Genomic DNA, 22529 nt, shown 5'->3' with positions numbered 1-22529 from the left:
GGGCAGCGAAACAGCTCTGAAGAAAAAGGGTTGTGGAGTAAACAATAATAAAAAATAAAAATAAAAAAACCCCGAAGGGTTTGGGGTGGTGAGATTCAAGTTTACGTTACAGTAGTTTGTCTTTAGGGAGATTTGACTCATTGACTTCATTGAAGTACAATCAACTCCTGACGGGCGCACGCTGTGGTCACCAGTCCTAATTCAAGTACGGTACATTATCTGTACTGGCTCAGGATTTGGTTTAATGCAGTTTTGCATCTGGGGTCAACTGCAGTGATCGGTTGATGTCTAGGACGTCTACTTTGAGTGTCTTTCTCTCTCCTGATATTCTTTTTTTGGGGGGGGGGCAAATGAAAAAGATAGAGGTAAGCAAAGGGTAGGAAAGAGGCAGGCACGTCATCACAACCACAGGACTTCTATGTACACTATATACACTGTGTACAAAACATTAGGAACACCTTCCCAATGTTGAGTTGCAAACCCCTTTTCCTCTCAGAACTGCCTCAATTCGGCCGGGGCGTGGACTCTACCAGGTGTCGAAAACTTTCCACGGGGATGCCGGCCCTTGTTGACTCCAGTGCTTCCCACAGTGGCAAGTTGGCTGGATGTCTTTTGGGTGGTGGGCCATTCTTGATACACACGCGAAACTGTTGTCTTGCCCGTTCACCCTCTGAATGGCACACCATACACAATCCAATTGTCAATTGTCTCAAGGCTTAAAAATCCTTCTTTAACCCGTCTCCTCCCCTTCGTCTACACTGATTGAAGTGGATTCAATAAGGGATCATAGCTTTCACCTGGTCAGTCTATGTCATGGAAAGAGCAGGTGTTCTTAATGTTTTGTACACTCAGTGTACCACAGCATCAACACAGCGCTCCACATGCAGTCACAGCATCCGATTCCTGACTCTATAAGACAGAAAAACACAGAACTGCAAGGCATATGAAGAGAAGAACTACTTCAAATGTATCCTCTCCCTCTCATCCAAGTCCCCAATAACCGTCTCTGGCTTGTCACCCTCGCTATTCAATCATAAGAAATCAATCTGTTTTTACAATTGGATGGCAGTCCACAAAGCTACAGAATACTAAAAGAATCATACATGAGACAAACTCTGAACTGTTTTTTCCATAAACCTATTGTGAGAATGTTTGGAAAGTGCTGCCATTTGCGATTGCCTCACACGAAGTCAGACCCAATCAGATCAGCAGTTTAATGAGAAACAGATCAATCCTAGTAGCGATACAGAACATGAAGACAAACATTCAAAGATGCCATAGCAAACTATCCAAGTCAAACCCTAGCAATATCAAATAGTGTAAAAGCAATTTAGCAAAGGCGTGAAAGTGAATTCATTCTTAAGTCCTTGAATTCAGAGTAGTATACAGGATATGTTAAAAAAAGCCGCAAATATATCATACAGTACAATATTTCAACCTTCTTGCAATGTTCATATAACGTTCCCTATGTCTCAACCTCAGGCATTTTCACTATGACGCCTCTGCCACAGCCCCTTTGGGTTTGCCTGATATCGTGTACCTTATGAACATTCCTACAGAGGTTATAACCAGGGGGAGTCACAACCGGCAGTGTCATTTCTCCACAATATGACAACCCTATGTTGTGCCATTCATCATCAATAATATCTGATTGTATGCATTGAACCTCTATCCCTACACTCATTTTTTCCCCAAATGATCCTCTTCTCCATCAACACTCTCCCAGCTAAACATTCTAGACCAGGGGTAGACAACTAGATTCAGCCGCGGGACGGTTTTTGTCGTAGTGGATGGTCGGGGGGTCTGGAACATCATTTATACACTGCAAACTGACCACAACTAAGCCCAAAAAGAGAGACCCCCCCCCCCCCCTGTAATTTCACATCTTGAATTACATTGAGACTCTTTTTCAGATGTATTTGTGGGAATACTTGAGAACAGATTTCCTAAATGAACAGATTTTCATAAAGTAAACTAATTTCTAGCTGAATTTCTGGCGATTTGACAGTTTATTCTGAACCAAAACTTTGAGGGACCCTTGTCCGCAACACTTGTGGGTTTAAGTACATTTGAGTACTTCTTCCTCCAATCAGAGGAGACTTCGCTGGATCAGTCCTTTAGGGCACTTATTTTCTCCTGGCGGTTTAAAACTACATCTACTGAGTAAGGGCACTTCTTAGGACACATCTTATGGCCGTCTCATAATGGTTTCGGTCAGGATCAGGTTACATGACTGATCTTCAATTAGTCCTTTAGAGCACTAATACGAGACTTCATTGAGTGCGCGTGCGGGGCCCCTCTCATGCTGAAGTGTACTTGTTAGTAGCACGTGAGTTGCTCTGGTCGGTCCGGTCTGTGACTTTGAGCTTCATACAGGACTGCTTCTCATCAATCAACATCTCCGCTGGCAGACACCAGCAACACAGGCATGACTAGAGATAGAGATAGAGAACATTAGCTCTTTGTACATACATACAAGCCCATCAGGCGTTAACCCTATTTTGGCACGCTGTTTAGTTGCTGTGTGTGTGTGTGTGTGTGTGTGTGTGTCTGTCTTACCCTGAAGCAGCTCTTGAAACGCTTGCTGACCATGTAGAGAGCGATGGGGTTGATGCAGGAGTTAAGAGACGCCATGTTGATCCCGATGTAGTCTAGCACCAGGAAGAAACTAGGAGAAACACACACACACACCCAACATGCTATTTCATCTCCTATTTACAATATTAAGGTCAGTGTAGAGCGAGTGGGGCACAAAGATATTCCTCACCTGAGCAGTTCACAGCGGTTGGGGTCCTTCTCGTCATAGATGGTGAGCTTGAGGATGCGGCTGAGATGGAGGGGCAGCCAGCATAGAGCAAACACCAGCACCAGGCAGAACACTGTCTTAGCCACCTCCCGCCTCTACACACACAGAGATCAATCGATCAGCCAACTAATCCACCTACCTGGCTCCAGTGCCCGTCAGAAGTAAAAGAGGCCCATCTAAATGATTTAGGCTGCAGATAAAGGGTGAAGAGAGAGGTTACCTGTTTGAGATGGTCACTCAGGGTGATCTGGACTCCGTTCTTCTTCCTCAGCATCTCACAAGTCATCAGGGTGTAGAAGACGGCGGTGACGGCCAGAGGGAGGCAGAAATACACACTGAACAGCCACCAGTCCTTAGCTGACTTATAGAACTGGGCGACACACAGAGAAAACACCAATGAATACAGGGCACACCGGATAAATGGAAACTCTGCTTAAGACTACTGCAGTTCACAATGCAAAATTCCCCTTTAGAAAGAGCCACGGACTGTAGAGAAAATCTGAGTCTGACTGGTTCTGGTTGGGAGCCAAATCCTAATGCTGAAGTATGAGGGAAGTGAAGAAGCGTGAGAAGGAGGAACCCCAAAGGGTCTGGGTAACGTAGTTCACTTCTGGTAACACATCACTTCATCTAAAACCTCTTTGGGATGACAACTACAAAAGCTCAACCTATCATCTATTGGGCACTCTGAGACGCACGCACACACACACACACACACACACACACGCACACGCACACGCACACTCGCACTCAAACCTCCTTATCCAGACAAACGGGGGCCTCAAAAGTCAAGTGATTGATTTTTGAAAAACAAGGGGAGAGTCGGCACACTGCCGCTTTCCCAGACCAGCCCCCGACCAGGGACACTCCCTATAGACCACTCTTGTTTGTGTGCATGCTCTCGATGTGCGTGCGTGCGGTTCTTGCTTGTGTGCGTACTGTATGTGTGTGTACTCGTGTGTGTGTCTACGCACACTCATAAAGTCTGATTTCTGCATGGGGTGTAGCAGACAGATGCGGAGGTGCTCTCCCTTGTAGTCCATGGCGAGCATGTCGAAGGCTATAGCCTCGGGGACCGCCAGCAGTATGGACAGCAGCCAGATGAGTGCGATCTCTATAGCCGTCCACTTGGGAACACCGATCCCCTTAATACGGTTCCACGACGCTACCGCGCGGTACCTGGGTGTGGGAGCAGAGGGGGAGAAACATTAGGGCAACCATTTCTGGGTAGTCGATAAATGCAACTGTGTGTGTGTGTTTGTGTGTGCGGGTGTGCGTGTTAGCATACCTGTCAATGCTCAGAGCACACAAGCTCAGCACAGTAATGCCCACTGAAGCTTTCTGGACAAACGGCACTAGTTTACACAGACCTACACCAAACGGCCAATCCTCGGCTAGGAGCTAGGGGTAAAGATAGAGAAATCAGGGTTATTCCCAATGATCTGTCACGTAGTTATATTAACCATATGGTATTTAATGATTACCATGTCATTTCTATGTAAATATTTTGTAAATAGGCTAGCGGCCCATTAAAATAAAGCATCAGCACAACATTTCGCACTATGCATTTCACGCTATGAATCTACTTCATGATATTGTTTAAACAATGAAAGTTTAGATGCATTGACCAGTCATGAGTAAAAGACAAGAAGCTCTAACTGCTTATGAGGCCTGTTGTGATCACATGTGGAGGTTAACACCAAACTGACCCTAGATTAGCATTGAGGGTCAATCTCACCCTACTGTATTGGAATCATATGTGGTGGTCAGATCTCTACAGCACACAGATAGATTCTCCTGGTATGCATTTCATAATGTAAAGTTTGGCCTCCCATTACCCAAATATCTGTAGTACTCTATCCAGGGTCCTTCCACCTCAAAAAAACCAAGAAAGAGGACTTCGACACCCACCATCTCAGATTGTTTTGAAACTGTTCACGTTGTTAGAAACAGATACGATTAGCATTCCTGCAACATTCATCATGATCTCTGAGCAAATTAAGATAATCGATTGCACCCAAATTGACCATTTTAATTTAGATTCATATGTTATTCAATAAACATCCAATTTGAACCATTTTTTAAAAATGTATTTATAATGCGTAAGACATGAGACATTGTCAAAAGACATCAACGGACCCCACACATCCCACACCGATCCAAACCCAACAACGAGTGTACAAAACATTAGGAACACCTGCTCTTTCCATGACACAGACTGACCAGGTGAATCCAGGGGAACGCTACGATCCCTTATTGATGTCACTTGTTCAATCCACTTCAATCAGTGCAGATGAAGGGGAGGAGACAGGCTAGAGAAGGATTTTTAAGCTTTGAGACAAATTAGAGACATGGATTGTGTATGTGGCATTCAGAGGGTGAATGGGCAAGGCAAAAGATTTAAGTGCCTTTGAACGGGGTATGGTAGTAGGTAGATGGCGACACGGTTTGTGCTTTTCACGCTCAACAGCTTCCCCTGTGTATTAGGAATGGTCCACCACTTGAAGGACATCTGTGGAACACCTTCAACACCTTGTAGGTAGGGCGGGGGGGTGATGTTTTTTCCCCCTGTACAGAGAGATAAGTTAGTAGCTAGGGTTCCAACCAATTGGCCATAGATATTGATGGGAATATTCCACAAGTGGTATTTCGACCACCATATACATCTCATAAAATTTAATTTTTGGTGCGATCAATTCGCTTAATATCTCAGAGATCAAATTATATTTCAACAAAATATATGTTTCAGGAATGCTCAACTTATCCGTTTCTAACTACAGAAACGATTTCAGAACAATCTGAGATTGTGGGTGTCATGGCTTGCTGAGATGACATGGAATGTATCTCTCGCTCTCACACACAGGCCTACCACAGCCAAATGTACAGATACTGAACCAAAACATTAACACAACGTGCAACACTTTCTACGATTTTACTGAGCAACAGTTGATATAAGGAAAATCAGTTCATTGAAATTAATAAATTAGGCCCTAATCTATGGATAGACTCACCCACTTGTCAGCCAGGCCCACCCACCAGGGAACCAGGCCCACCCACCAAGGAACCAGGCCCACCCACTAGGGAACCAGGCCCACCCACCAGGGAACCAGGCCCACCCACTAGAGAACCAGGCCAACCCACTAGGGAACCAGGCACAGCTAATCCGAATGAGTTTTCCCCCACAAAAGGGGCTTTATTACAGACATAAATTATCCTCAGTTACTGTGATACAGAGACCTATAGCTACTGTGATACAGAGACCTATAATTACTGTGATACAGAGACCTATAGCTACTGTGATACAGAGACATATAGCTACTGTGATACAGAGACCTATAGTTATTGTGATATAGAGACCTAGTTACTGTGATACAGAGACCTATAGTTGCTGTGATACAGAGACCCATAGTTACTGTGATACAGAGACCTATAGCTACTGTGATACAGAGACCTAGTTACTGTGATGCAGAGACCTATAGCTACTGTGATACAGAGACCTATAGTTACTGTGATACAGAGACTTAGCTACTGTGATACAGAGACCTATAGTTACTGTGATACAGAGACCTATAGTTACTGTGATACAGAGACCTATAGCTATTGTGATTACAGAGACCTATAGTTACTGTGATACAGAGACCTAGTTACTGTGATACAGAGACCTAGTTACTGTGATACAGAGACCTATATCTACTGTGATACAGAGACCTAGTTACTATAGCTACTGTGATACAGAGACCTAGCTACTGTGATACAGTGACCTAGCTACTGTGATACAGAGACCTATAGCTATTGTGATACAGAGACTTAGCTACAGTGACTTAGCTACTGTGATACAGAGACTTAGCTACTGGGATACAGAGACTTAGCTACTGTGATACAGAGACTTAGCTACTGGGATACAGAGACTTAGCTACTGTGATACAGAGACTTAGCTACTGTGATACAGAGACTTAGCTACTGTGATACAGTGACCTAGCTACTGTGGTACAGAGACCTATAGCTACTGTGATACAGAGACTTAGCTACTGTGATACAGTGACTTAGCTACTGTGATACAGAGACTTAGCTACTGTGATACAGAGACTTAGCTACTGTGATACAGAGACCTATAGTTACTGTGATACAGAGACCTATAGCTACTGTGATACAGTGACCTATAGCTACTGTGATACAGACCTACACTGCATGGCCAAAAGTATGTGGACATCATTAATGCTTCAGCATACAATTACTTTCTTGACAATTCTGTGCTTCCAACATTTTTATTTATTTTATGTAGCTATGCAAGTCAGTTAAGAACAAATTCTTATTTACAATGCTTTCCTCCCTGAAGGCAAAAGGCCTCCTGCGGGGACAGGGGCTGGGATTAAAAATAAAATATAGATTAAAACATTTAAAACACACAACACTACATAAAGAGAGACCGTAGACAACAACATAGCAAGGCAGCAACACATGACAAAACAGCATGGTAGCAACACAACATGGTAGCAGCACAAAACATGGTACACACATTATTGGGCACAGACAACAGCACAAAGGGCAAGAAGGTAGAGACAACAATACATCACACAAAACAACCACAACTGTCAGTAAGAGTGTGCATGATTGAATCTTTGAATGAAGAGATTGAGGTAAAACTGTCCAGTTGGAGTGTTTGTTGCAGCTCGTTCCAGTCGCTAGCTGCAGCGAACTGAAAAGAGGAGCGACCCAGGGATGTGTTTGCTTTGGGGAACTTTAACGGAATGTGACTGGCAGAACGGGTGTTGTGTGTGGAGGATGTGGGCTGCAGTAGATATCTCAGATATGGGGAAGTGAGGCCTAAGAGGGTTTTATAAATAAACATCAACCAATGGGTCTTGCAACGAGTATACAGAGTTGACCAGTTTACAGAGTACAGAGTGTAGTGATGTGTCCTATAAGGAGCATTGAATGCAAATCTGATGGCCGAATGGTAAAGAACATCAAGCCACTCGAGAGCACTCTTACCTGCTGATCTATAAATTATGTCTCCGTAATCTAGCATGGGTAGGATGGTCATCTGAATCAGGGTTAGTTTGGCAGCTGGGGTGAAAGTGGAGTGATTACGATAGAGGAAACCAAGTCTAGATTTAACTTTAGCCTGCAGCTTTGATATGTGCTGAGAGAAGGAAAGTGTACCATCTAGCCATACTCCCAAGTACTTGTAGGAGGTGACTACCTCAAGCTCTAAACCATCAGAGGTAGTAGTCACTCCTGTGGGGAGAGGGGCATTCTTCTTACCAAACCACATGACCTTTGTTTTTGAGCTGTTCAGAACAAGGTTAAGGGCAGAGAAAGCTTGTTGGACACTAAGAAAGCTTTGTTGTAGAGCATTTAACACAACATCCGGGGAGGGGCCAGCTGAGTATAAGACTATCATTTGCATATAAATGAATGAGAATTTCTTGTTAACAAACTATAGCTTTGGCAAGTCGGTAAGGACATCTACTTTGTGCATGACACAAGTATTTTTTCCAACAATTGTTTACAGACAGATTATTTCACTTATAATTCATTGTATCACAATTCCAGTGGGTCACTCTACAAGGTGTTGAAAGGGTTCCACAGGGATGCTGTCCCATGTTGACTCCAATGCCTCCCACAGTTGAGTCATGTTGGTTTTATGTCCTTTGGGTGGTGGACCATTCTTGATACACACGGGACACTGTTGAGCGTGAAAATCCAGCACCATTGCAGTTCTTGACACAATCAGTCCGAGTGAGCAAAATTCCAGTGGGTCAGAAGTTTACATACACTAAGTTGACTGTGCCTTTAAACAGCTTGGAAAATTCCAGAAAATTATGTCATGGCTTTAGAAGCTTCTGATAGGCTAATTGACATCATTTGGGTCAATTGGAGGTGTACCTGTGGATGTATTTCAATGCCTACCTTCAAACTCAGTGCCTCTTTGCTTGACATCATGGGAAATTCTAATGAAATCAGCCAAGACCTGAGAAAGAAATTGTAGACCTCCACAAGTCTGGTTAATCCTTGGGAGCAATTTCCAAATGCCTGAAGGTACCACGTTCATCTGTACAAACAACAGTACGCAAGTATAAACACCATGGGACCATGCAGCCGTCATACCGCTCAGGAAGGAGACACGTTCTGTCTCCTAGAGATGAACGTACTTTGGTGCAAAAAGTGCAAATCAATCCCAGACCAACAGCAAATGACCTTGTGAAGATGCTGGAGGAAGCAGGTACAAAAGTATCTATATCCACAGTACAACAAGTCCTGTATCGACATAACCTGAAAGGCCGCTCAGCAAGGAAGAAGTCACTGCTCCAAAACCGCCATAAAAAAGCCAGACTACGGTTTGCAACTGCACATGGGGACAAAGATTGTACTTTTTGGAGAAATGTCCTCAGGTCTGATGAAGCAAAAGTAGAACTGTTTGGCCATAATGACCATCGTTATGTTGGAGGAAAAAGGGGCACCTACTACCAAAACCTGTTCAAAGGCACTTCAATCTTTTGTCTTGCCCGTTCACCCTCTGAATGGCACACATACACAATCCATGTCTCAATTGTCTCCAGGCTTAAAAATCCTTCTTTAACCTGTTTCCCCCCCTTTATCTACACTGATTGAAGTGAATTTAACAAGTGACACCAATAAGGGATCATAGACAGACCAGGTGAAAGCTATGTCACGGAAAGAGCAGGTGTCCTTAATGTTTTGTGCACTCAGTGTATGACACCTACTAACGATGTAGTTACTTGAGACAGAAACAAAAGTAGGGAGGTTGGTCGGGGAGGATGGGTGGGCGTAAAGCCACGACAGTCTAGCAATCCAAAGGTTGCATGTTCGAGTCGCATCTGGGACAACTGTAGCATTTTAGCTAACTCTTCCTTTAACCCTTACTCTAAACTACACCCAATTCACCTAACCTGCTACATTTTCTCATTATTTCCCCTAACCACCAACATCAATAATTCTCCTTTGTTGTTATAGCGCAACGAGCAACTTGGTCTCAGATAAAGACGTGTAATACTACACATCCTTCAGAGGTGTATGATAAAGTTACATCATCCAATTCGTATGCTATTGTACGACCGGGTAAGACGTACGTGGACAGAGAAAACATTTTGAACCCAATATTACAGTACAGCCTGTGTCTCACCCTGTACCACTTGACCACTGTGTGGACGTGCGTGTGTGCGCATGGTGCATGCGCGTGTGTATCTTATGTTGGCGTGTGCTTGATTGCTCTCACCTTGTACACATTGATGGGAATATCGATCACAATGTGCAGCAGGTCTCCCAGCGCCAGGCTGGCGATGAGAATATTGGGACCATTGCGCATGCCCTTGTTCTTGTAGATGATTCTTAGGAGCGTGAAGTTCCCGATGATACCGACGATGAACACGAGACACGACACCACAGTGTTGATGTACTTAAATGTGTCTCTGATCTCGGTAGGCCCCAAGCACATCGGCGGTAAAGGCCGCATGTGACGAGGAGCGGAGTCATTGGCGTTGAGCCTCGCCAGGCTCTCTTTACCAGAGACTACTGGTGTCTGTGTGGCGGACGGCAGGGCTTCTGGTTGGTTGGGCTCGTTGGCTTGTCCGGTGACCACAAGGAGACGTCCCGCCAGGAGAACCAGCGGGAAACAGATGAACAAGGTCTTCGTCATAATCAATCCTGGATCTCTCATTGGCTGCTCGGAAACATGAAATCTTTAGGCTATCATGTCAAAACAGGAACACAGCCTAAAATATCCCCCCCCCCCCCAATTGCAGCTGAGAGCTCAATGTAACGAGACATGAGCAGGTGAATGTCAGACAAAAAACACCTTTCTTACCTGCAAGATGGAGGAATGCTTCTCTTAAGATACCTCGAGTAACAGTTTGCTTTGGCAGGCTGACTCTCCCAGTTGAGAATAGAACGGTTGAAAACGACTTCCCCGACTTATAGAGAAGGGCAGTAATGGTTACGGGGGAAAAAAACGCAATTATTCCAATTTTATGTCATGGTCATCTTGTCCAAACACTCCTCATCAATTCTCTTCCCACGTCCACATGATGTTTTGATGTTGATCCTTGTCTGGTAGTTGATGGCACGTGTGCTCTGCTAGGTCTAAAGTTGAAATAGATGTTACATCTCAGTGAGACAAAAAAAATAAAAAAACAACAGGTAAAATAGCCCAAAAAGCTATAGAAAATGACTCAAAATGTCCTTGGTCATTGCTCCAATTTCATGGTACAGACTTCTCTCCTTTCCTGGTCCCGTCACCCTACTGGCTCTGTGCGCAGACCGCAGTTGGACAACTTGAAGTCCTTGAGCACCGGTTACTGCCTCCACTTGACCCCTCCCCCTTCTTCAGAGAGAAAGACCAATCCAATGGGAAAGCTGCTTGAGACGTATTTATTGTTCAATAAAGTGAGGGGAAGAACATATTTGTATGACCGTGGAACATTGTGCCCTGTTACGACTGTGACAAGAGGTGCATCTTGTCACCGTGGGACAGGAGTCAGGGCAAGACCTCTCGGATGGTAGCCTTGTGCCATTTTACAGGAATTCCTCCATCCAACTTAAAAAACAAAAAAAACAGCTGAAAAGGTTAGGCTTACCTGGATTTCTCCTGACTTAAGAGTTATGGAGCTCAGAATCCTGTATTTATCTTAGCCACGGTTTGGGTGATAGTAATATGTTCGATTCTGTAAGATCTATATTCTATCCACACCTGCGGCTGTTTTCCAAGAGCTGTACTGTTAGCTGCCATAATGCCGTCACTACCAGATGGGTTTATTCTTGGGATTGATCACCGTCCCAGAGGTAGAGAGGGAGAGCATCGCATTGGTCCTCGTTGTCAAAAAATGAGTTAGAGTAACTTACCCGGTCCTCTTTCACTCTGCTCATATCTGCTCTCTCACCTCTCTGCAAGAGACGCACAAACCTTTCAGTAACTGGGACTTGGCACGTGTGTGTGTTTGTGTGTTTTCTTTTCTAGAGAGGAAGAGAGCACACATTCCAGTCTTCAGACTGGGGTCCATGAACCCTCGACCATGTTTACACAGTTATGCTCCCCTCATCCAGCCTCTTTCACCAAGATGAGTGAGCGAGTGTGGCATTGTGGTTTTGCGCGCGCGCGCGAGAGCGTTCAGTAATGTTGCCTGCGCTGTAAACAACGTGGCCTTTCTTACCACACTGTATGAGGAGAGAACGCTCTGGTGTCTGTTTGTCTGGGCAGAGGCATTCAGGCTGTTATCAACCCAAAATAAACTTATCACTGACGTTCTACGGAGGACCGACGGTTCCCCGCTCACTCTCTCACACCCCAAATCTAATTCCTCCGTCCTCCTCCTCCCCAGCTCCATAACTCCTCTTCTCCCTTCCCTCCCCAGGCCCCGCACCCTTCTACTTCCGCGTCTGCGATATACTGCGGAAACATACGTATATCGTTGGCGTATTTGAAAGAAAATACATAAAAAAGTTGACTAAGATATTGTTCCCGCCAAACTGCAGCCCTCCTGATATTTGCCTGTAAAGAATTGTCCCCATTGGCCAAATGACTTTGACAGCCCTGCTTTAGGACAATGGAGAGTTTTGTGAGCGCTGTCTGAAATAAGTGAATACAGTCTCAACTAGGACCCCTTCTTGGACATCCAACAGAGTCTGATCTTTCACCCCAATCGCCCTAAAGCCATGTTCCTCGTCCTGCTGAGTCATGTCTTGTGTGACCTAGGCCACACACACACACACACACACACACACGTGCACACACACACATGCAGTTGAGCAATCTAGTGTTCCCCTGCCATCTAGCCCTGGGTCCTAACTTCAGCCACAAAGGCTGCCCAAGGAACTCTAACCTCTGACCCCTGGCCTTTGAACAGCAAAAAAAGACTTTCAGAATCAAATGAAGAGGTTGAAACTCCTGACAGACAACACAGAATGACACACCAACCCTACAGTGGCAATGGGACGTCCTGGGGCTCTGTCTTCACACAAAGACACAAGCACACTCAGAGTCAGGACTCGCTACAGGGAAAGCTGGATGTTCCTTGTTGAAACGGAGCAACAGAAGCATCACTTGTTTCACACTCATAGAGTGTTTCTGTATGTTGTTTGGCGCTTGGAACCAATAACATTAGTCGGGTAAACATGAGTTACTGTCGGTTATGTTGGGAGATGAGGCGCATGAGGCCCAAAACTGGGTGAACATCCTTCTTCTATATTTGGTCACCACAAAAGTAGGAATGTACTTTCGACTCTTTTGAACAACTTCTGATAAGTTGACTTATTTCACCAGTCTCAAGTCAAACTTCAAGAGTGAGATGGAAAGAGATGGGCTGATGCACATGCAGAGTGAGAGAAGGGTGAATTGGGACAATGGAGAAAGTGTAGAAATATATATATATATATATATATATATATATATATATATACATATATATACACATATGTGTATATGAGAGAGATAAAAGCAATGGATAGATGGATACATTCGATTAAGAGTTGGACTAAGGATGTGTGGACACAGTACACACATAGCAGGGTTTAGAGACGTGGCCAGAGGGTTGTAAAGGGTGGATCATTATACAAGAGTTTCATGTGGATACGGTGGATGCTAGGAGTGAACAACCTCCCTTTGTCTCTGAGAAAAACATTCACCCCTGAGCAACAACGACAAAACAGAAGAGAGCGAGCGAAGAGAGAAGAGAGAGAGTCTGGAGGGAACTTTTTCCCCAGGCACTGGTGTCTTCAAGTTGTGGAATCAAATGTGATAAGGACAGGCCGGCCCACCCCTTGTTGTGTCCATACAGGTGTGTGTGTGTGTGTGAGGATACACACCTTAACCAGAAGATATGGGGACGATACATTTCCCTGTACTGAGCATTTCCCAAATTGGCAGAGCTCATTTAAAATAGCCCGTGTGTGGAATGCCCAGGTGTGTCATGGGAAAGAGCAGTGTTCCAAATGTTGTTTTCTGTACACTCAGTGTCGACCCCGTACATACTGGTCTTGACGAGGAGAAGAAGGGGGGAAAAAGTGGTCGAGGGAGGTTCTCTTCTGCACCGTTCAACCAATCCAGTCAATGTGGAGGAGGAGTTAAAGATGGTGTGTCACCTTGACGTCCGGCATCACGGGCTCTCTTCCCATTTCCCTTGAAAAACCGGAACGTCCGGTTGTCGGGGACTCGGCAGAGGCTATGTCATAGCTGGCACACCATTCTTTCTGACGGCATCTTTGAATCTTAAAATTGGTCACAAAAAAAAACAACAAAAAAAACAGAGGGAGGTTTATCAGAAATTCTGTTGCCAAACTTTGCATCTGCACAGATCTTCCAGTGAATGTGTGTTGTTTACAATGTGTCGTTGTGAATTGGTAAAAGTAGTCCTCGTGCATACGGTAGAGTTGAAATCGATGCTTTTGGTTTAGTGTGCATTAAGGTGAACAATCCGAGTCCTAGCTCAATTCTGTTCCCATGGAATTGACCTGAACCAGCCTTGCTTTACACACTCTCGTATGTGAACACTGTCGTATGACAGACCAGTACACTTCCACGGTGAGAAGTTTGACTCAACTTTTCCCATGACATCTGAGAAGGAACTGACGCGATGTTGCGTGTCAATCGATTGCTGAACTTTCATCCTCCTTAGATAAAAAATCAAACCTATCGATCTCCAATCAGATGAGAGTAACACAGCCCTGAATCCTCAAACGAACCATCACCCCTCTATGGGAATCTAATGGACGCCTATCAGGGAGCTGTTTCACCTGTCCTGCTCTTTCACATCAGAGCAGATGGAGCCAGAGGGAGTTATCAGGGACTGCCACAGTCACACTGTACTACTGCAACACAAACGGGCTACATTTTTTGGCGAACACCGCTGAAATGTGCAAAAATGACTTTCAGTCTGTTCTTTATCAATTGGAAGAGTGATCATTCATGTAGATTTGAAGTGATCGTCACACGCGACTCATGCGCATAGCATAAAGACAAACTTACCAGCTGCAACACCACAGAAAAACAACTACCACACACGCATGTACACACACACACACACACACTCAGTGTGTGTTTCAGATGGGTCCAGATGTATTACGGTTAGTAATGACATTAGGAAGCAGTGGTCTGACTTATTCAGTTTTCCACCCATTCATTTACTCTCTCTCTCTCTTCCACCATCTTCTCTTGGCCCCCATATCGCCACTCACACACACACACACACGCACACACACACAAACACACACACACACACACACACACACACACACACACACACACACACACACACACACACACACACACACACACACACACAGTGAGTGACAAAGGCCCCTCTTGTCTTGTCCCCTCCGGGCCCCACAGAGGCCCTTGATGGTCCACATGTATCATCAATCTCTGTGCATTAAGTCTACATTCCTGCCCTAACCTACTTACACTCAACTACAGAGTTCTGTCTCTTCCCTCCTCTTTGCTCTTTTATGTTGGCATTAGAGGCAGAGATGAATGTGTTGTTTTGACAGTACTGCATACCAGTGGAGGCTGCTGAGGGGAGGACGGCTCATAATAAATGTCTGGAATGTATCCCACCCTCCCCAATTAAGGTGCCACCAACCTCCTGTGCTGCATGCAGTCTGTGTCTGGGCGGCAGGCGGCCTTGTTGGAAAGGTCATGGAATGCTGGAGAAGTTATGGAACCTAAGATGGAGGACAGTGAAAAGGCCCACTCTCGACCTCTGTCTCAGTGTGACCCGGTCTTACTCTCTTCATGACTCACTGATACACAGGGTAACAGGGAGAGACAGAGGGACAGAGGGAGGGAGATGATAGAGACAGAGGGACAGGGAAGGGAGATGATAGAGAGAGGGACAGGGGAGGGAGATGATAGAGACAGAGGGACAGGGGAGGGAGATGATAGAGACAGAGGGACAGGGGAGAGAGGTGATGGGGACAGAGGGACAGGGGAGGGAGATGATAGAGACAGAGGGACAGGGGAGGGAGATGATAGACAGAGGTACAGGGGAGAGAGGTGATGGGGACAGAGGGACAGGGGAGGTAGATGATAGAGACAGAGGGACAGGGGAGGGAGATGATAGAGACAGAGGGGCAGGGGAGGGAGATGATAGAGACAGAGGGACAGGGGAGGGAGATGATAGAGACAGAGAGACAGAGGAGGGAGATGATAGAGACAGAGGGACAGAGGAGGGAGATGATAGAGACAGTGGGACAGGGGAGGAAGATGATAGAGACAGAGGGACAGGGGAGGGAGATGATAGAGACAGAGGGACAGGGGAGGGAGATGATAGAGACAGAGGGACAGAGGAGGGAGATGATAGTGACAGAGGGACAGAGGAGGGAGATGATAGAAAGGAGATAGAGGGAAGTGAGAGAGAGATGGACACATTTGGTTATTGAATTTAATACACTTTCTATGACACAGGGCAAATTGTTAGCGGTCTGTCCACTTATAATGAATAGGACCCTCGGGCTGTCTGTCTGTCTATTCTAACTCAATAAAACCATGCATCTCCTTTCTCCAAGATTTTCCTTTTCACTGCAGTCACTTCACAGAATTGACCCCCGTGCCCCTGGGGTCATGTGTAGTGTCCCACTGACCCATACTGTTACTGGAAAGCTGAATAGAGACACACATGTTGAATTCTTTGTTAGGGTTCAGTGTTGAGCAATACAATATGAAGGATCCAAATTGTCAAAGGTCATACAGACGCCTGGACTTATGAGCCCAAACACACACACACACACACAGTAGTTCCTGTACAACGGTTGCCTGAGGCAGGGGTTTCTGGGGTAATTAAGGTCTTAATCAAAGTTGTGTGGCGGCCTTCCAAATATGGGCGTCTTACGCACACACAACACATGCATGCCGTGTTTAGTGTGTTGTCTGCCGAATGCCAGCGTTTGGCACCATGAAAGAACACACACACACACAGTGCATTCCGCGGGTCACCTTATTAAACTCTCTGAGGGCCACGTTGAACGAGATGAGGGTCCCCCATAACAGTCAGCCTATTACCGTAAAGAACAGTGTTAGTAGTTATCTCATGGTTGGGTGGGAATATACTGAGCTGTGTGTGTGTGTGTGTGTGTGTGTGCCTGCGTGTGTGTTGAATGAATTAACGCACCGTAACCAGCAGCTGCATTCAGAGGCCCAGTGACACCACAACGAGAGGGTCACGTATTTAACTGTAAATGAACTGCAGGCCAATAGTTTTGTTCCCTTACGTGGGCCACTTGTACAAAGGGAAACACTCATGCACACAAACCCCACGCGGTGAGAGTGTGCGCGTACGTGCACATACGTGTGTGTGAGAGAGGGGGAACCAAACCTGTGTAACTGGGTCAAAAGAGAGAGAGAGAGAGAGATCCTATAGGCCAGGGCTCTTCCTGGAGAGTTACTGTCCTGTTAAGTTTTCACTCCAACCACAGTCTAGCACACCTCATCCTAATAATTAGCTGGTTGACGAGATAAACGGGGGTCGTGGGTGAAAACCTACAGGAGGGTAGCTCTCCGGGAACAGGGGTTGTTTAACTAACAGTAGCAGCATTGTGCAGCTGGAGAGAAGACAACGGCGTGATACGGAGTCTCATGCCTTTACGCATGTGACACTCATCTGCTGGATTACTTACCCTCGTCCTGGTTCCACTGCCCATTTGCGATGGCTCAGTTCATGCGTTTGCGGGAGACAGTGAGTCAGCTCACCCAGGTCCTCGGTGTGTGTCTTGATTTTCACCGCATGGAGACCAATTGTCCACTTACGAGAAAATAAGGAAAGTGAAAATGTACTGCAGTTTTTCAACCCGACGAGGTCCGGTCTGATGGTTTTCTGTTCTACCTGATAATTAATTGCACACACCTGTTGTCCCAGGTCTAAACCAGCACTGGGGGGGAAAGCACAGTGGAACAGGCTTTGAGGTCCAGAGTGGAGTTTGAGGGATGTTTTGAATTGAGTAAATGTAATACAGTACATACTGAGTGTACAAAACAGTAGGAAGACCTTTCTAATATTGTTGCACCCCCCTTTGCCCTCAGAACAGCCCTCAATTCGTCAGGGGATGGTCTCTACAAGGTGTCAAGCATCCCACCGGGATGACGCAAAATGATGATACACACGCAAAACTGTTGAGCGTGAAAAACCCAGCAGCGTTTCAGTTCTTGACACAAACCGGTGCGCCTGGCACCTACTACCATACCTTGTTCATAGGCACATCTTTTGTCTTGCCCATTCACCCTCTGAATGACACACATACACAATCCGTCTCTAATTGTCTCAAGGCTTAAAAATCCTTCTTTAACCATGTCTGATATACCACAGCCTTCAGCCAATCAGCATCCAGGACCCAAACTACCCGGTTTATAATGGAATATTTTGTATAACACAAAATAGAACATAAATCTGCCCCCGTGGTGAAACCGTAGCTCCGAGGCGCCCAAACTTTCCAGTAACCACAAAACACAAACATCTCTAGCAAGAAGACATCACTTCCATCAAACTCACAGTAGGTAAGTGAGTCGGACAGTGTATCCAGACTACATTAGCTATTTCGTGTGGCACGCATGTCTGTCTGTGCATGTCTGTCTGTGTATGTCTGTCTGTACATGTCTGCCTGTGCATGTCTGCACGCTCAGCCCTGCTCAAGGTCAGCCCAGTCGTCCTTGCGATCCACAGTCTAAACAGAGGCTTTCAGACCACTGTCTCTGTCTGTCCCCATCACCAGTCCACTCATCCCCTCTGACAACACAGTCACAACCACATCGGAGAGCACTGCTGAAATGACCTTATTTTCTCCCCCTTCCCCATCTGCGTGTGTGTGTGTTCTATCCCAGGGCAGGACATTTTAAATCAGGCGTCCGAGGGGGAAACTGATATCTCTATATTTAAAAAAATATTTATTCCTTATCTGGAGCAGCAATACAGAGTGGAAGCCGTGACATAGGTTGAGTGAGTGAGAGAGTGAGAGAGAGAGAGAGAGAGAGAGAGAGAGAGAGAGAGAGAGAGAGAGAGAGAGAGAGGGAGGGAGAGAGAGAAGGGAGATGGGGAGAGGAGAGAGAGAGAGAGAGAGAGGAGAGAGAGAGACAGAGAGAGAGAAGGGAGATGGGGAGAGAGAGAGAGAGAGAGAGAGAGAGAGAGAGAGAGAGAGAGAGGGGAGGGAGATGGGGAGAGGAGAGAGAGAAGGGAGATGGGGAGAGGAGAGAGACAGAGAGAGAGAGAGAGAGAGAGAGAGAGAGAGAGAGATTTCAGGAACTTATTCAGTGAGGACCAACCACACTAATACGTCATACAGTACCAAGGCCAGAGCTCCAGATACTGTTCATTCTCGGTAAACTACATTGACCTCCTCAATCAAACACAGAGGTTCCCAAACTTTTTCCACTCGGGCCCCCCCTTCCAGCATTTGGGGAACGTCCCGCGCCCCCCACCACGTCTATTTCTATGTGCACAAGCCCTGTTCATGACAGAAACCGTTCACACCCCCTCTGGTTGTCGGAGAGAACATAAATACAGGACCAGTTAACAGTTTGAACCCACTTAATTTCTTTAATTACTTGTCACTTTTATCTCTTATTCTTATCCATATTTTATTTATTTTTAACTGCGTTGTTGGTTAGGGGGACTCGTAAGTAAGGTTGTATTTGGCGCATGTGACTAAAAAAATTTGATTTGACCTACTCATTCAAGGTTATTGTTTTATTTTTTTTACTATTTTCTACATTGTAGAATAATAGTGAAGACATCAACATGATGAAATAACACACATGGAATCATGTAGTAACCAAACAAACTGTTAAATCCAAATATATTTTATATTTGAGATTCTTCAAAGTAGCCACCCTTTGACTTGATGACAGCTTTGCACACTCTTGGCATTCTCTTAATCAGCTTGAGAACCCTGGAATGCTTTTCCAACCGTCTTGAAGGAGTTCCCACATATGCTGAGCACTTGTTGGCTGCTTTTCCTTCACTCTGCAGTCACACTCATCCCAAACCATCTCAATTGGGTTGAGGTTGGGTGGTTGTGGAGGCCAGTTCATCTGATGCAGCACTCCATCACTCTCCTTCTTGGTCAAATAGCCCTTACACAGCCTGGAGGTGTGTTGGGTCATTGTCCTGTTGAAAAACAAATGATAGTCCCACTAAGTACAAACCAGATGGGATAGCTTATTGCTGCAGAATGCTGTGGAAGCCATGCTGGTTAAGTGTGCTTTGAATTCTAAATAAATAATTGACAGTGTCCCCAGCAAAGCAGCCCCACACCATCACACCTCCTCCTCCATGCTTCACGTGGGGACTACACATGCGGAGATCACCTGCTTTGCGTCTCAAAGATACAGTGTTGGGAACCAAAAATCTTACATTTGGACTCATCAGACCAAAGGACAGATTTCCACCGGCCTAATGTCCATTGCTCGTGTTGTTTAGACGGACTTCACAATTGGCCTCAGGATCTCGTCACGTTATCTCTATGCATTCAAATTGCCATCGATAAAATGCAATTGTGTTTGTTGTCCGTAGCCTATGCCTGCCCATACCATAACCCCACCGCCACCAGGAGGCACTCTGTTCAGGACGTTGACGTCAGCAAACCGCTATACACGTGGTCTGCGGTTGAGGCCGGATGGACCTATTGCCAAATAAGCTTAAACGACATTAGAGGCGGCATATGGTAGATAAATTAATATAAAAATTCTCTTGCAACAGCTCTGGTGAACATTCCTGCCAACCCCCCACAGTTCACGAACCACTGATCTAGCAGACCATAGACAACCAATTGCGTGATCTGAGTCACGGCACCAATGCGACCCACCCGGTATTGAACCTGGGTCGACAATGCTCTTTCAGACCATGTTAGCCCACAGAATGTGAAACAAGTGACTTGGAACTAATGATGTATGTGTTAGCTTTCTACAAGCTTATCCACAGGATCCTCCATCCCCTGTGCCTCATGCTCTACTCAAATTATCAAATGTAGGTCATGAGCGCTGTTCATTTGGAGGGGGGGGGGGGGGGGGGGGGGGTTTGTTTGGCACGTGTTCGGAGTGTACGTTTTAGATCCTCTCTGGCGTAAACCGTCAGATAAATTACCCAGCAGGCTGTTGGCCCGCTAACGGAGGTAACTGTCAAACATATGAGAATCTCCCTCTAAATGATCTTCTTATCTTCATAAAAGCATTATGTGTGTTTTTTCTGTGTACTGTGTATCAGCTCTTTGCTATGATTGATTTAATTGATCCGATCAACCACAACGCAAATAACGTTGAGGAATGAATCCCAAAATCCCGGGATCTGTAAATATGCTAATGGACTGGTTTGATTCTATGCAGTGGTGTAAAGTATTTAAATAAAATACTTTAAAGTACTACTTAAGTAGTTTTGGGGGGGGGGGGGGGGTATCTGTACTTTACTATTTATATTCTTTGACAACTTCTACTTTTAATTCACTACATTCCTAAAGAAAAGAATGTACTTTTTACTCCATACATTTTCCCTGGCACCCAAAAGTACTCGTTACATTTTGACAGGAAAATGGTTCAATTCACACTTATAAAGAGAACATCCCTGGTCATCCCTACTACCTGATCTGGCGGATTCACTAAACACAAATGCTTTGTTTGTAAATGATGTCTGAGAGTGTTGGAGTGTGACCTTGGCTATCTGTTTGGTTGATTTAATATAAGGAATTTGACATTATTTATACTTCTACTTTTGATACTTAAGTGCATTTTAGCAATTACATTTACTTTTGATACTTAAGCGTATTTAGAAGCAAATACTTTTAGAGACTTACTCAAGAAGTATTTTACTGGGTGACTTTCACTTGAGTCATTTTCTATTAAGGCATCTTTACTTTTACTCAAGTATGACAATTGGGTTCTTTTTCCACCACTGATGCTGAGCTACATACGGCGACAGGTAGCCTAGCACTTAAAGCATTGGACAAGTAGGTAACTGGTTGGCACTTTACCCCTAATTGCTCCTGTATGTCACTCTGGATAAGTGTCTGCTAAACCACTCAAGTGTAAATGTTATCTGATAAAGCATTCCTGAATAAAGTTAGGCAAAATGTTGTCTTTTAGAAAATAGCATTTTTGTTTAAATAATATACTGTTGTTAATGTGTCTCCTTTGAGCTAATGCGCTCGTTGAATGATGATTCACAAAATGCAACCATGTCCCTATCAGTCAGTGAGCACATGGCATAGTAAGGTACAGTTTATTGAGAGATACAGGGGAGGACATACGTGTCTCGAGAGAGAGAGAGAGAGAGAGAGAGAGAGAGAGAATCACAAAACAGAAGCAGCAGTTTGGACTGAGACCTGCGCTCAGCTCAGGAGGTCCCTAGGGCCTGGTTCCATTTCTGGCGAGAGCTCCTCACATCTGCTCCTGTTCTCATCCCACATGGCTACATTCCAAACCAAACAGTTTTTTGCCTTCCCTCTGCCATTGGTGAAACCCCAGGTAGATCTGAATTCTGAAAGAGACACTACAGTAGGTAAGAGCAAGTGATGGTCCGAAAATACTGAATAGAGCTTCTACCATGTCTGTCCATCTGTCTTTCAGTCCTATCAAATTAGAGGGAGCAAATCATCAAGGACACTTTTGAATGGAGCCCAGACCCTGATCCCTCCAACACAATGAGCCAACCCCTTTACCCCAGGTGCAGAATGGGGAAGAATACCCCCACTCTATGGCCATTGGCTCTCTGCGTGTGTGTGTTTCGTTGGTAAG

The 22529-nt window shown here is 45.2% G+C and overlaps 1 protein-coding gene across 1 annotated transcript; it reads right to left on the bottom strand.

The window, feature by feature from the left end:
• Positions 1 to 1200: 1200 nt before the first annotated feature.
• LOC110508460 (endothelin receptor type B) lies at positions 1201 to 12216 on the bottom strand. Its single transcript, XM_036966691.2, has 8 exons — positions 10635 to 12216; positions 10047 to 10490; positions 4095 to 4207; positions 3781 to 3985; positions 3027 to 3176; positions 2768 to 2901; positions 2560 to 2668; positions 1201 to 2432 (listed from the first exon to the last, which is right to left on the bottom strand). The coding sequence occupies exons 2-8, from the start codon at positions 10485 to 10487 to the stop codon at positions 2301 to 2303; spliced, it is 1284 nt and encodes a 427-aa protein (XP_036822586.1). The 5' UTR covers positions 10488 to 10490; positions 10635 to 12216; the 3' UTR covers positions 1201 to 2300.
• Positions 12217 to 22529: the final 10313 nt, after the last annotated feature.

The sequence above is a fragment of the Oncorhynchus mykiss genome, chromosome 28 (genome assembly GCF_057628025.1).
Source record: "Oncorhynchus mykiss isolate SJ-2025 chromosome 28, ASM5762802v1, whole genome shotgun sequence".
Classification (NCBI taxonomy): Eukaryota; Metazoa; Chordata; class Actinopteri; order Salmoniformes; family Salmonidae; genus Oncorhynchus; species Oncorhynchus mykiss.
The sequence above is the reverse complement of the archived record's forward strand: the minus strand, read 5'-3'. Positions and strand labels throughout refer to the sequence as shown.

Coding starts and splice junctions, on each gene's coding strand:
- LOC110508460 (XM_036966691.2), bottom strand. CDS start 10,487: ATGAGAGATCCAGGATTGATTATGACGAAGACCTTGTTCATCTGTTTC. Junction 2,902..3,026: donor TGAGTGACCATCTCAAACAG/GTAACCTCTCTC, acceptor CTGTGTGTGTAG/AGGCGGGAGGTGGCTAAGAC. Junction 2,669..2,767: donor AACCGCTGTGAACTGCTCAG/GTGAGGAATATC, acceptor TGTTTCTCCTAG/TTTCTTCCTGGTGCTAGACT.